At 50.8% G+C, this 13,018-nt stretch overlaps 3 protein-coding genes across 3 annotated transcripts; 1 reads left to right on the top strand and 2 right to left on the bottom strand.

Annotated features, from left to right (window-relative positions):
* Positions 1-60: 60 nt before the first annotated feature.
* On the bottom strand, positions 61-1,020 carry PpBr36_03756 (uncharacterized protein; the record flags this gene model as incomplete). The annotated part of the gene is made up of 2 exons (XM_029890926.1): positions 61-490; positions 581-1,020. Coding segments are annotated over 2 exons (870 nt in total), but the record flags the coding sequence as incomplete, so codon positions are not given.
* Positions 1,021-6,441: 5,421 nt separating this feature from the next.
* On the bottom strand, positions 6,442-7,527 carry PpBr36_03755 (uncharacterized protein; the record flags this gene model as incomplete). The annotated part of the gene is made up of 3 exons (XM_029890925.1): positions 6,442-6,669; positions 6,723-6,824; positions 7,468-7,527. The coding sequence occupies 3 exons, from the start codon at positions 7,525-7,527 to the stop codon at positions 6,442-6,444; spliced, it is 390 nt and encodes a 129-aa protein (XP_029753079.1).
* A 1,719-nt stretch (positions 7,528-9,246) lies between these two features.
* Positions 9,247-11,094, top strand: PpBr36_03754 (uncharacterized protein; the record flags this gene model as incomplete). The annotated part of the gene is made up of 3 exons (XM_029890924.1): positions 9,247-9,568; positions 9,643-9,892; positions 9,963-11,094. 3 exons carry the CDS (start codon positions 9,247-9,249, stop codon positions 11,092-11,094), a joined length of 1,704 nt encoding a protein of 567 aa, XP_029753080.1.
* Between the last annotated feature and the right edge of the window lie 1,924 nt (positions 11,095-13,018).

Here is a 13,018-nt window from a genome sequence, read left to right as displayed (position 1 = left end):
AATTGCGATATGCGAACAAAAAAACAAATATAGAAAAGTGCAATGTCCTGCATCACCCTCTCACATCAACAAACGCCACAAACCCAACATGAGAGCGGCGAAACCGGTACACAGCCCCATGAGCCACTGCAAGGTCTGGAACTTGACTTGCTCGAGCTGCTGCCTCAAGGCGGCGGCCTCCTGCTCGATCTTGGTCTCGGTCTCCTTGATCTTGAGCTCCTGCGACACGGCCTCCTCGCGGATGCGGCCCTTCTCCAGGTTCAGGTCCAGGCGAACGCTGGCCTGGGTGCGGCCAATCTCGTCGCGCAGCCGGCTGCTGAGCTTGGCAATGTCGTTGGTGAGACGCTCGTGCGTGGCGCGCGTAGTGTTGGTCTCGGTGTTGTCGGTCGACAGGAGCTCGCTGCGGAGCTTGGCAAAGTCGACTTTTTGCGTGTACGTGGCCTTGGCCGCGTCTTCACGCGGGACCATTGTGCGGGTGAGGTTTTGTATGCTGAGTCAGGTAATAAAATCCTTCCCGTGTTAGCTAGACGCCACGCTGGGAAACCAACGCCCGGTCCATTATAAGGGGGAGCGAGCGTACCTCTCCTCGATCACATCGTTCAGGATCTTCATCATGGCCTCTGCCTGGGCTTCGGTGAAACCCTCGCTCTGCAGCCGCTGTACAAGCTTGAGGGTATCAAAGTGATGATCCTTCCGGCGGGGCGGCGAGGCGTGAAATGCCCTCCTGCTGCTGGGAATTCTGGGCTTGGGTGAAACCGTGGGTTTGCTCCCCAATCGACGGCCCTCGAGCCCAATGGCATGCGCCCTTTGCCCTTCATTGTGGGTGTGGAGGAGTCGTTTAGGGCCTGCCCAAGACTGCTGTTCCCGCCGCTCATGGATATGAGGCCTTTTCGAGGCCCACAGCAGGAGGCTCGCCGGGCGGAGTGTACAATCGCTTGCTGCGGCGGCTGGAGTCTGCCAGCTCAGGCGGGGGAGAAGGAATCGCGGGAGTGTTTGCAGGTTGTTCATGGCGGATTGATTTGCTGCTTCATGTGTTTAATGTGCAATGATAACGGACAATGGCTTGGACTTTCGGTACTGGACGGCATTCAAAAGCCGGTAATCTTCAGCGGGTGACGTCGGGACTTCGTTCTGCCAATTGCGGGACAAGGCGGACACGTGAATCCGGGTGGAACCATCAGACGAGACCATTTTCAGGGACCAGATAACGTGGTAGGGTAGCTTGCAAAAGCTTAAACATTTGCCTGAACTCTCAGGCATGGAATTTTGACCCTCTCCGCACCATAAAATTCTTGCGCGCGAGAACTGTAGCTTGGACTTTCTCTCTCCTTCTCTCCTCATGAACAACGCAAATAAATCACGTCCATTCGAGGTTTGATATTTTTGATTCGAGGCGCGCATTCGTGCTGTGCCCAGGAGAATCGAAATCACACTCGAAGAGAACGGAGAGAAAAATAATGCGAACAATCTTGGGTGCGGCGCTTCCCTGCTCTAGGGCAGGTGGGAAGGGTCGCAATGATTGAACGTACATGTCCTTAATACTGTGATGGCTTTAGTGCCTGATAAGGTGTAGTAATTGTGCCAAGTGCTATTGTGTTGAGATTATTGCCCTTGGATCAGATCAAGCCGATGGTTGTTCGTCTATTCGTCTACCTAGGCAGGTTAGGTATTCTCAATACGCGCAAAACATCCGATGAGCAACGCCAAACGTTTGATTGAGGTTTTCTTTTGAAGGGCTGATCATCGTCTACCAGAGGGCTTCCATAATCGCGTAGGGCCTGCTCTTGGACCTTGGCAAGTTGTCTAATCGCGGATCTCACATCAGATTGTCAAACGCGACCCGACCCCCGGCCACGGAGCTTTGCAACTTTGGAAAGGCCACAGCGGGGGAACAAGGGCCTGACGCACAGCTACAACCAACGCACGTGGGGGTTTGTTTTTGCCCGACACGTCCTCGCCTCAAACTCGACCTCGGGACGAGCACAAGGTCTGTGATGAGGTTGTACAAACAAGAAAAGGGCCAAGGTTAGCCTACCAGCTACCTGCACAGCCGTGCGCGACCGAGCTTGCTTGATTGTTTAGTCTGACAGCCCAACGGTCGACCCCGATCGCGGGCTTTTTAGGGCGCGGGTTGAACTTGACGTGCGGGCGGGCTTGTTCGTTCTATAGTAGTGCCTGGTTTGCTCGGCTATTTGTGGTCACGCGAGTTTGCCAGGGCGCGGAGAGCACAATGCACATTCGTTTTGTGTACTTGTGCGTGCCCGTAGTGTGTAGCCCGTGTTGTGGCGTGAAACTTGACATAGTCGCGACCTGCTCGCTAGACGCGGTTGCACAATTTTGCACCTTCTTTCTTGTACGGTGCGGGCCATTCGCGGGATTCAAGCTCGACGCCGGATCAAGGGAGGACGAGACACTATCATACTAAATTGTCGGTACCTTGTGGTTTGCCATTTACGACTAACGGTAGGTAGTTCGTGTACCTTGCTGTAGTTCTACCACTGGTAGCAAAATTATAGCAAGCAATCGAGACATGTCTCTTTGGCCCATGCTGGCTCCATCTGTTGTTTCAATACGGCACTGCCTAAAAAAAAGAACAGGGGAGCTTTCGAGGAACTGTCAACCTTCGAACCTGTCTGCCCTGGCCTCGGCAGGGCCTTGTTGCGAACTTGGAGCCCAAAAATGTGCGTCACTATGTTAATGCTACCCGCCGTCCAAGGTTCTGGCTATCCTTTTGGTTCGTTCCCATTCTGGCTCCTCAATCTCCCTCGACCGCCAATTGGCAGACCTTGGGAAAAAAAATTTGTATGAAATCAGGTGACATCGCGACTGTGGAGGCGCCCCAAGATGCGGGGTAGCTCCTTTGTTTTGTTTTGTTCACAAAACGCGTCATTTTTTTTTTTTCTTTGTTTTCTTTGTTCGTTTGTTTACTTTGGAGGGGGACAAGATGCATAAAAGACTCACAGTACGACGAAACGAGGAGGATAGTCTCATGCAAGAAAAAGAAAAACCTACGTAATGAAAGCAATCGTATATCCACAGCGCCTTCTGTAGCGATGCAAAAGAAATGTTTAAAAAAAAGTCAACTGACAGCGAATAGGTGAGAATAATAATAGCAACATCAACGGTGTGTGTGGCATTGACAAGGTAGGTAGGTTGACAGCGGCTTTAGCCAGCCATTTAGGAGTGGCCGATCAAGCTGAGGGGTGAACGCAGAACAAAAGAGAGGCAGCTTCAGTAGCATCTCCTACTGATCGAGTCAGGTTTTAGCAGCTTCTCGCCAGTCCGCTTTGAGAACAAGCCCAGGCGTAACCGTGGCGAAGTTATCAATGGTTCCATCCCATCCCATCCATCAAATCAGCTGGCTGCAACTTAGATAATACGCGAAGCGAAGCCATCGCTTGACCTAGGGACTTCTGCAGGCAAGCCCATTGGTGACAGGCAAAGACAGGGCCCTGGGCGCTTGTGGACCGCCCAGTCTCATGGGTACTACGCCGAACTGTTTCGAGGAGCGGGGTGGGAAAGGAGGGAGGAGAGCAGATCCTAAAAAAAAAAACCAAAACCAAGGAAGGCTTAGAGAGCTGAGAAGCCGATCCGTTCGAGCTGACTGACCCGAAAAGACCTAGACGCGGGGGAAGGCGAACTCTGGCTTGGAGGGTGGCTTGGAGAGGGTTCGTCCGATTGTTGATGTGACAGGACCGAAGGGGATAGATTGTAAACAAAGACAAAAAGTCGGTCGGCAGTAAGAGGCCACTTTTGACGGCCATCCTGATTTCGGGATCCAACCAATCCCATGTGCAAGGAATTCGATGGGGTTGGTAACAGGAACAATAGTCTTCTGATGTTGGAGATCATGACGTCGGCCAATGAGGAGGGGATATGGAGCTATGCAGGACAACGGCAATTCGGGTCACTGAGCGATCCGGATCGAAAAGGCGGCTAAAGTCGAATTGCTAGAGGGGCAACCGATGAATAGTGTCTATTCCTGTCTTAATTAACTCTAGGTAGCTTCTTCGGTGCAGGCACCTACCTGTACCTGCCTTGTTGGGTACCTTACATGTAGGACAAAGTTGGTAGTTTGCAGATGATTGGACTGTTTGATTCAGGATTGCCGGTTTGTCTGTTGTTGTTGATCAACATGTACAAAGCAACATCGACAAGCCTTGCCTGTACCTTACGCGTTCCTTGCTTTTAGTAATTGACTGCCACCGAACGACCCAAGTTCTCCAGTGATAATGCTTTTTTGCTGTATGTGTTTTTCCCCTACTGTATTTGATGGCCATATCGATCGAGATTTCCTCAATACGTGAAACAAATCTCCGACCACAGTCGATCCAATCAAGCCCCAGTTGCCTCTCGATGCTGCAATTCCCGATTATCTCCCAATCGTGGGTCGGCACTAAAAGATGGCCACAGGTAGAAACCGAGCCGCCATTTCCATATCCCATCCCATGCCTTGGAAACATAAATCAGCGAGGCGAGACAGTAGAGCACTAAAACACCCCCGTGATTCCTTGTGTTGACATCATAATCGAACCTTCTTCAGCAGGATCTGATTGACAACTGCAGCGATCTTTGAAGGCGAGCGGTTTGCATAACGGCTTGCAAGCCATTCGAGGTGGACCCCATTTCCAAGCCGGCTTCATTGTACTTTTTCCTTATTTTCTTAAAATTATTGTTCTTGCTTCTTCCGGATGTCTCAGGTCTCTCTCAGGTACTTGCATTCCTCAGTCTCCTGAGCAACACCAAGAAAAAGTAAGCTCGTAAAACGACCCAGGGGAAAAAAAAAAAAAAAAAAATAATCATCGAAAAATTCCATGGAGAGTTTCCATGGTCTTCGCTCAAGCACAGGAATGTAATGAATGCACTGACGTGAAAATTTTGTGCCTTTCCGGAAGATGTTGGATAGGCAGCCGGACCAGCCCTGTCTGGATCCAGACCCAAATACCTATGTGGTAATATTTCGCTGTTTTTACTAGGACCAGCCCGGGTCCAGAGGCCAAAATACTTTGCCGGATGCGTCCACAGGGAGGATTTGGTTGATGTCGCTTGCCCACCAATACAGTGGCAAATCGAATGCAAGCTTCAACCAGGTGCAAGATACCCCTGTCGGTGGCTTTGCGCTTACTGTGTATAACTGACAGGGACAATTGTTAACGCGTACAACCTGGCGACAAACGGACAATGCTACCAACGCACAAGTCGTTTGTTGAAGATGTGGATAAAAAAAAAATGTAAAATGTGCGTCAATTGATATTATTGCTTCTGAGTTTGGACTACCTCCCTAGCTTTTGACAGCTCACTGGCAGGTACCGTGCCCTAAGCCACCCAGATAAGTTCTAAATTCAATCAATGAGCCGAGAGTCGGGCCCTGGCTAGTGCGAGCCCGGACCGTCAAGCTATTGCTTGGGCCGTATCCCGAGATTACTACTACGTAGCGGTGGACAAGAGCACCGTCTGAATGTGACAGAGGCTCAAGCTGGGACTGCAATCGGGCTTAGGCGGCGGGAAATTCCAATGAGACATCAGAGTCTAGGTACGGCCAAATTCTACTGTACCAGAGTCTACCAGAGGCTTCCAGCTTGGCCACCTGCCATTTACGTGGGTTCTTTTGGCTGCGGCTAACTGTGAGAGTGGGAAAATAGAGTCTGGGGGTGTGGGTTGCATTGCTCCTTGGCAGACCCTCCTTGAGAGGGAGAAGCGTTGCATTTGGTCAGCAAAAACCAGCATCACGAAACACCCGAAGTTCCTCTTTTAATATCCACGCAACACTTGCCTCTTACTATCTATCACGCGGGAATAGCCAAACCAGCTCAGATTTTTATCGATTTTTTCCCTTCCTCATCTCTTTATTGCGACATGGGAAGGAAGAGCCGCTTGGACCCTGAATTTTGTTCTCCCCATTCCATACACTACCATTTCTCGCCTAGTTTGTCCGTGGCTGCATTTGTGAATGGGGAAAATAAGGATGACACGGACATTTGAGACCTGGTCTTTGGAATTGTTGGTAGGAAACAGAATGAACTCATAGGCAGGTTGAAGGGGGACCCTTAAACTTTTCTTCTTTTCCACCCCATTTCGGACGGACATCTAGCCAATGAGAGGCGTTATGCAACGGGTTTGATTTGGTGTCTCTGCGATAGTTCCTTCAAAATCAATTGATACAATTTGCCATATAGCAATTCACTTCGGCTAGTTGATATTGTACATACAGTACGGTACAACAAGGCACATTGAAAGCGTTCCTGTCAGTTGACGTGGCTAGTGCATACCTCACCTGCAGGTACCTTTGTAGTAGAATCAAGGGCGGTAATAGACAAATGGTAATTAGCCATGTCCACGGCGGAATACCAATCATTCCTGAACCCCTGGAACATGGATAAGTTACCATTTCCAGGTGGTTTTGGTCGCTCCTCATCTCCTCTCATCCCAATTCAACAATTGCTACAGTACAGTCCTCCCAGACCTAGACCGTAGATAGGTGACCATTTGGAGGTTCTTCGGAAGCGGCGCAAAACGATTGGGCAGATTCGGTGGTTTGCGTGCAGGCTCGCCGGCGCTTGGGCGAACCCAGGCGGTCGCTTGTGTGCTGTCATTGGCCAGACCTCCACTTCTGTCGAGGCATGCCCCCGGCGGCTGGACGCCCTGTCTTGCAGGCCTCAGCCGCCTTCTCTTTCACCCCCTGGTTGGTTGCTGTGCCGGGAAAAAGAATACAGTTAAACCACTGGTTCCCCAAAGTGGGTAAACGCCATTCTGAGCTTGATCCTTGCTCGGCGGATCCTACTTTTTCTCCAGTTTGACTGCTCCCCCGCCAAGCTCGGTGGTTGCTAGTGGAAGTTGGGTGTGGTCTAAATTTGCTCGACACAGGAGTGCAGTTAGATTACTTGCGGTACAGTAACTAATACTTGTTTGTAGGGTGTTTGTAGGGTAGTACGCACTGGCTTTGTTCAGTCAGTCGTCCTTCCGGAGCAAGGTATACTTTTATTATATTTTATTTTATTTATATTCTAAGACAGCCGTAACTATAGGGATATATTGGCATTTGAGAATGATTGGAAGCACACACGTCAAAAAAACGACTACCGTAACAGGGGAGTTGGGGCTCAAAAAAAAAAAAAAAAAAGACAACGGAAAGGATACGCACACTTGCATGCATAGTGCGTTAGTTTCGTCATATTTCTATCACACTTAATCAAGAAAAAGCCTCGAGGTAAAGAATGACGCACGTAAAGAATCCACCAGGCTGCATTTGTTCCTACAGCAGCTTTCCCCTAACTAGGTAGCTGGAACTAGCCCAGGAAAAGGCTGCAGGTGCATATCCTCTCGTAAGCTTGGGTTGCCGCAGTTATTGAATGCTTGCTGCATGCAGGTAGGTGGAGATAGCGCTGCAAGGTAGTCAGCACAAGTCAGTTGTCAAGTCGCGTCGAGTGTGACCAGGCTGCGCGATTGTCCGGGAAACGATGTTCTCACTGCGAGCCATCTCAAACACCACAGTATAGTACAATTGAGAGTCGACAGATCATTCCACATCGGGGGGGGTTTAGACAGGGTTCTGGAGCTCGTTGTCGGAACCAATGTCTTGGAAATCTGCTTCTGAGACATTTGCGGGCAGGTGGGAGACAGGCAGCTATGGCTGGCTATATTCACCAAACATATATTTTATTTTATCTTTTTCTTTTTGGTCCTTACTGTTTTTTGGTGCCTTCTTAGAACACCAACCAGTTACCGATCGCCCGGCGCCACGCGCTTAATTACTAGGGAACGGAAGAGATCACCCAAGACAAGCAACTAACTAGGGGCGTGTGAACATGTGTGAATTTTAATTTCATTCTCAGAGAACGACCGATACTGTTGAGTACTGTACCTACGCTTCGTGCCTTAGACCTCGCATGCATCGTATCTCGCTTTCCGGCACTGCAACGTACGCAATCTGACCAAAATTCTTCGCAGCTGTTTTCTTGCTGTGGCATTTTCCTAAGGGTACCTACGTAGTTTATTCCCGCCTGTAACTTGACAATCAGGATCTTGGTCGCTGGGCAAGCTTGATTCGTGCTGGATGATGATGTAAGGCATCTTGGCCCTTGCTCAGAAATTCAAGATTAGCGGTACCCTGGCTTGCCTACTACTGAACTGACTGTACCCTCCCCTTGCTGCCGCCCCGAGTCGTACAGGCCCCGGTGGGTTTGCCAGGAAGTGCGAACAACGACACGCAGACGACTTTTTTAGTGGGCTTTTTTTTCTGCTGCTCTCACGGCAACCGCCCACTCGCGTTCACCCCCCATCTCCCCAGGCAACCTCTAGGCGTGCAGGACGCTTATCTGCACTGCGAGTCCCCTCCAATTCGACAATCCCTCGTCCTCTTACCTTCTCCTGCCTCAGCCCTTCGTCGGACGGGACGGTCGGTTGTTGAAATTGCCCTGCCTTTCTTTGCATTTTGGTACAGCCCACCGGTTTGATCTACACCAGACTTCTTCGGAAACAATCCTCGTCGTCGCTCTTGTCGTCGAGGTTCGTCTTCCCCAGAGTTGGAAAATCTTACCAGGCTACGGTGTTACCCGCAAAAAAAGGAGCCAGCAGCAGCCAACTACAACTCGACGCCGAGCAAGCCTGCACCTTACTTGCATAAAGCATTTCATGCTGCGCATTTAAAAGGTCTAGCTTTAGCCAGTCACGACCCCCCGTCCAGCAACGACACCAGCAGCAGCAGCAGCAGCAGCGACAGCAACTCTCTGCATCGCCCCGCCGCCTTACCGAGCTTGCTACCAGGAAGAATTGAGCTTCGTTTCGACGTCTCTTTCTCCTAATCGGCTTTCACCTACCCCGGCCCTCATTCCTCAACCACCAACTTCTAGGCAATCCCACCCCTGGTTTGGACGAATTGATGCCTGCTTGTCGACCCTTGGAGCTATAACCTGCAATCCAGCACGGTTTTCGGTGCTGTTTCTCGGCCCCCAAACCTCCCGGATTTGGTTCTAGATAAAACTCAGCCTCCCGTCGATACCATCCCTCGCCTCAACACAACCGTTTTCGTCTCTTCCGTGCTTGCACATGCTGATCCAGCAATTCACACAACATTCCCCGTACTGTGATCGCAGGCCGGCACGGCACGTCCGATTAATTCTTAAATCCTCCCAGTTGCCGCATTAGCTTGCTGCAGCATCCGTTGTGCAAGAGGAACATCTCGAAGAGCAGGGCAAATTGAGCTCACAGGACTGAACGACGATACCGAACCACCTCACACCCGTAATTATGGAAGACTCATCACCATTGGCGGCCATTCGCCGTCCCACACACCTCTTTGGCGACCGGCTCGGCGGCTATAGGACAAACATCGGCCACTACTCTCCGGATAGCAAACCTAGGGCCTTCAACCTGCGAGAGCAATTGGGCATCCACAACTCAAAGAAGGCTTACCTTCAAGATGATTTCAGTCGGGGTTCATCGCCGAGCATCTGCCTTGCAGCTGACTTGGGCCAGAACTTCCGTATTGACCAGGACAGCAGCCCGAAGTTCCCGACGCCGAGGAGAGCTCTCTTCACGTCAACAAACATGAGCGATATGGGCATGCGTGGTAAGCCTGATACATATGTGCACAATCTACCATTGTGAAGCTTGACAAGGGAGGCTAATTTGTTCACTGTAAAGACTGCACATCGGCACCGCCGCTCATGTCGTCCCCGACACCTGGTGGTCTGATGGAGATGATGGATATCTCGCCCCTCCCACACAAGCTGCCTGCCACATCCTCGTTGATCTGTGAATCACAGGTAGAGTCTCCAGTACTCATGGACGACACGGAGAGCAATGCTTCATCAGAAAAGAGCGAGCATGAGTCCACTGAGCCCTCGCTTCCTCAACCCACACCAGCAGAACTTCCGAGGCCACTGGCTGTTGAGTGAGTTCTCCGTCTCCATTTCTATCTGCCTTGCGACATGGTCGTCTGACTTGCTCTTGGCCCAATATAGGCGTCGCAGGATTGCGCTGAGGAGGCCCTCCCTCACCCGAGCCAAGGGTTACTCTACCAGTGCCCTATTGACTCGTGGTCAGCCCGACAACCAACTTCCTCCTTTCCGTTTTGGTGGCAACCCAAGCTTATCCAGGGAAAGCTCATCACTCAGCTTGAGCGAATGCTTCCAGAATTCTCCCACTCCGGAGAAGAGGCCGTCGACCGCCAACAGCCCGATTGCCAACGTGCCAGGACCGCTCCGCGTGCGTACTCAGTTTTCTAGCCTCAGTGGTGCCAGCGCATCTCGCACAGGATCGCCCATATCAAGCCATTCGCGGCGGCCCTCGAACCCGTTCATGCGGCCACGTAAGCAGTACCGCCGCTCGTTAAGCATGTTCGAGAACTCGGGGGAGGTTATGAAGCCCAAGCAGGAGGAGCCACCAGCAGCCCCTGCTCTCTCGTCTGTTATGGATATTGAGGAGCCGGCGGAGCCCATACTGCCCCATTTCTTCCCCGAAGGAGAGAGCGACAACATCCCTCGCATAAAACGCCAGACGTTGTTGGACGTTCTCGATGGACAGTACAACGAGCGATATGACAACAAGCTCATCATCGACTGCCGCTTCGAGTACGAGTACGATGGTGGCCACATCGACGGTGCCATTAACTACAATGACAAGGACCTTCTTGTTACCCACCTGCTCCGAACCCCGATGGAAGGCCGTACCCTCATCGTCTTCCACTGCGAGTACTCTGCTCACCGTGCCCCGCTGATGGCTCGTCACGTGCGCGCCGAGGACCGCAGCGCCAATGCCGAACACTATCCCCGCCTCACATACCCCGAGATCTACATCCTCGAGGGCGGCTACAGTGGGTTCTTCGAGGAGCACCGGGACAGGTGTTATCCCCAGGCCTACGTTGAGATGGACGCCGCCGAGCACGCCTTCACATGTGAGCGTGAGATGGGTCGCCTGCGCCAGAACCGCAAGGGGCTCTCACGCGCCGCAACCTATGCATTCGGCACCGGCATTCAAGATTCGCCTACCGCCCCAGGACGCTCCACCTGCCAGGATTCACCAATGTCGATGCTTGGTGCCTCCCCTATCCTTGGCAGTGATCGATTCCATGGTAGGAGAATGGCATCGTACTGAGAATGGATCTCACTTATCAACACCCACAGCACATACTACTACAACCCGTGATATACACCAACAATCCGTTGGACTAATTTGTATATGCGACATGACACAGGCTTCTGCCGCCGTCGGCGATATCTCCGTTCCAGATGCTCGTCTACGGTTGGCTTTACACCTTGGTCACCGAGGTCAACCAATTCCGGTCTGCATTTTTGTCAAGTTATTTGCTTTTGCATCATTGGCCTGCTGCTACCTACACTTTCTTCATATCTTTTTTAACTTCCCGGCCGGCAATCTGCGCTACACCCGTCAGTCGCAGGTTTTTCTTCAGCTCTCTTATTGTTCGTCGCATTGGCGTAGCATTTGCATTGGGACTTTGCGCTTGTCACCAACCGCCAGATGACCCTTGGATCCGGCATCTGGGCGGTCACCCTGCAATCACTGTGAGCTTTGGTTCCCCCTGGGTCACAACTTAGATTTGCAAACCACCACACCTGCATCTGTGTTTTTGTGCGACGCATCAAACATCAGCGGATCGGAGCATGTTTGGCTGTGCCCTCCTTTATACGGCAAACCTCCGACCGTCAGGCATCATCAGCATAATGCCTGCCTTTCATCAACTTTACAACCGCCTGTCGCTTGTTGTACCGTTCTGCTTTGCGACTGCAGTTCCTTCCTTGTAGGCCGACGAGTAGCTCGTCACCTATTTGGCTGGTGTCTCTCGAACACGAACGGCGGGCATGCCGATTCGATTGGGATTCGAAGTTCTGCCGTAACCTCATCCTCTGCATCGAATAACTGTCTCCTAGAAACAGGAGGCCATGTCGACTGCATCTCGGCCGGCCACCTTGGTCAAGGATTTGACTTCACCGCATTTCAGCCCACCCGGTTTTCGGGATTTCAGTGCTTCATCGACACACCGGCGGCTTCTCCTTGCTACGAATGCAATTTGCATCGTCTCTCAGCTCAATCAAAGCCTTTGATTGCGCTTTTCTCGAATTATGAATACCCACCACAACATGGCGAAACCCATCATCCATGACGTGCTTACTTGTTCAAACTGTCTGTCGGTTCAAGACGTGAGCTGAGAAGCCTAATCGCCTCGGTCACGCAATTTCTTGTACAAATATTATTTTTATGCTCCACTGGTTTTTATGTTTGGGGAAACATAATAATGGCTGAGTGAGAGGAGTATAAGAGCTACGGAGCGACGAAATTATACAGACAGATTGATCACAAGAAGGAGCATGGTGGATGAAGAAGCAACCGAACCTTTTTCTTTTCTTGTTACATAAGTCATTCTCTATTCTTCCAGTCTCTGCATCATCGGGGGAGCGTTCTCATTTCATTTTCTCTGCTTTTCTTTTTCTCATCTTCGGCCTGGGCCAAAATACCCCTCTGGAAAAGTTCGTCTGTCTGGTCACTACTGATGGAATTCGGAGGACCAATCCAACATAAAGAAATCGAGACAAGGGTTGGGGAATGGAGGAACGTTTGACCTGCCATACCGCTCGGTCCGATCAACGCCACAACTAACAAAAAAAAAACCGATATAACATGAACAACACCAAAAAAATGAGAAAAATGGACTTATTGAATTCACTTCTGGTTCGCTGCTCTTTGGGTGACTGTGAATGTGTTGCTTGGTAAAAGGTCTTTTATTATTTTTATGAGTGACCAGAGAAATTCTCAAAGATGGTAGGTCTTACTTCATCCTTTTGTATCATTCAGAGCTCAGGGGTAATATTGGGTTTATGCGAGTATTCTAGGTAAGTGATGAGCATTTGCGCCACAAGTATAATTCTACAACCAAGAGAGATTACTTTTGGATCCATGCAACCAATCCGCCACTGGAGATTATCAATGGATAAAATGGCCGAGTAGAACGATAGTCAAGTTAGCATTGATGTGCTAGCTACCGGAGCTACCGGCGGCCACC

The sequence above is a fragment of the Pyricularia pennisetigena genome, chromosome 3 (assembly GCF_004337985.1).
Source record: "Pyricularia pennisetigena strain Br36 chromosome 3, whole genome shotgun sequence".
Lineage (NCBI taxonomy): Eukaryota > Fungi > Ascomycota > Sordariomycetes > Magnaporthales > Pyriculariaceae > Pyricularia > Pyricularia pennisetigena.
The sequence above is the reverse complement of the archived record's forward strand: the minus strand, read 5'-3'. Positions and strand labels throughout refer to the sequence as shown.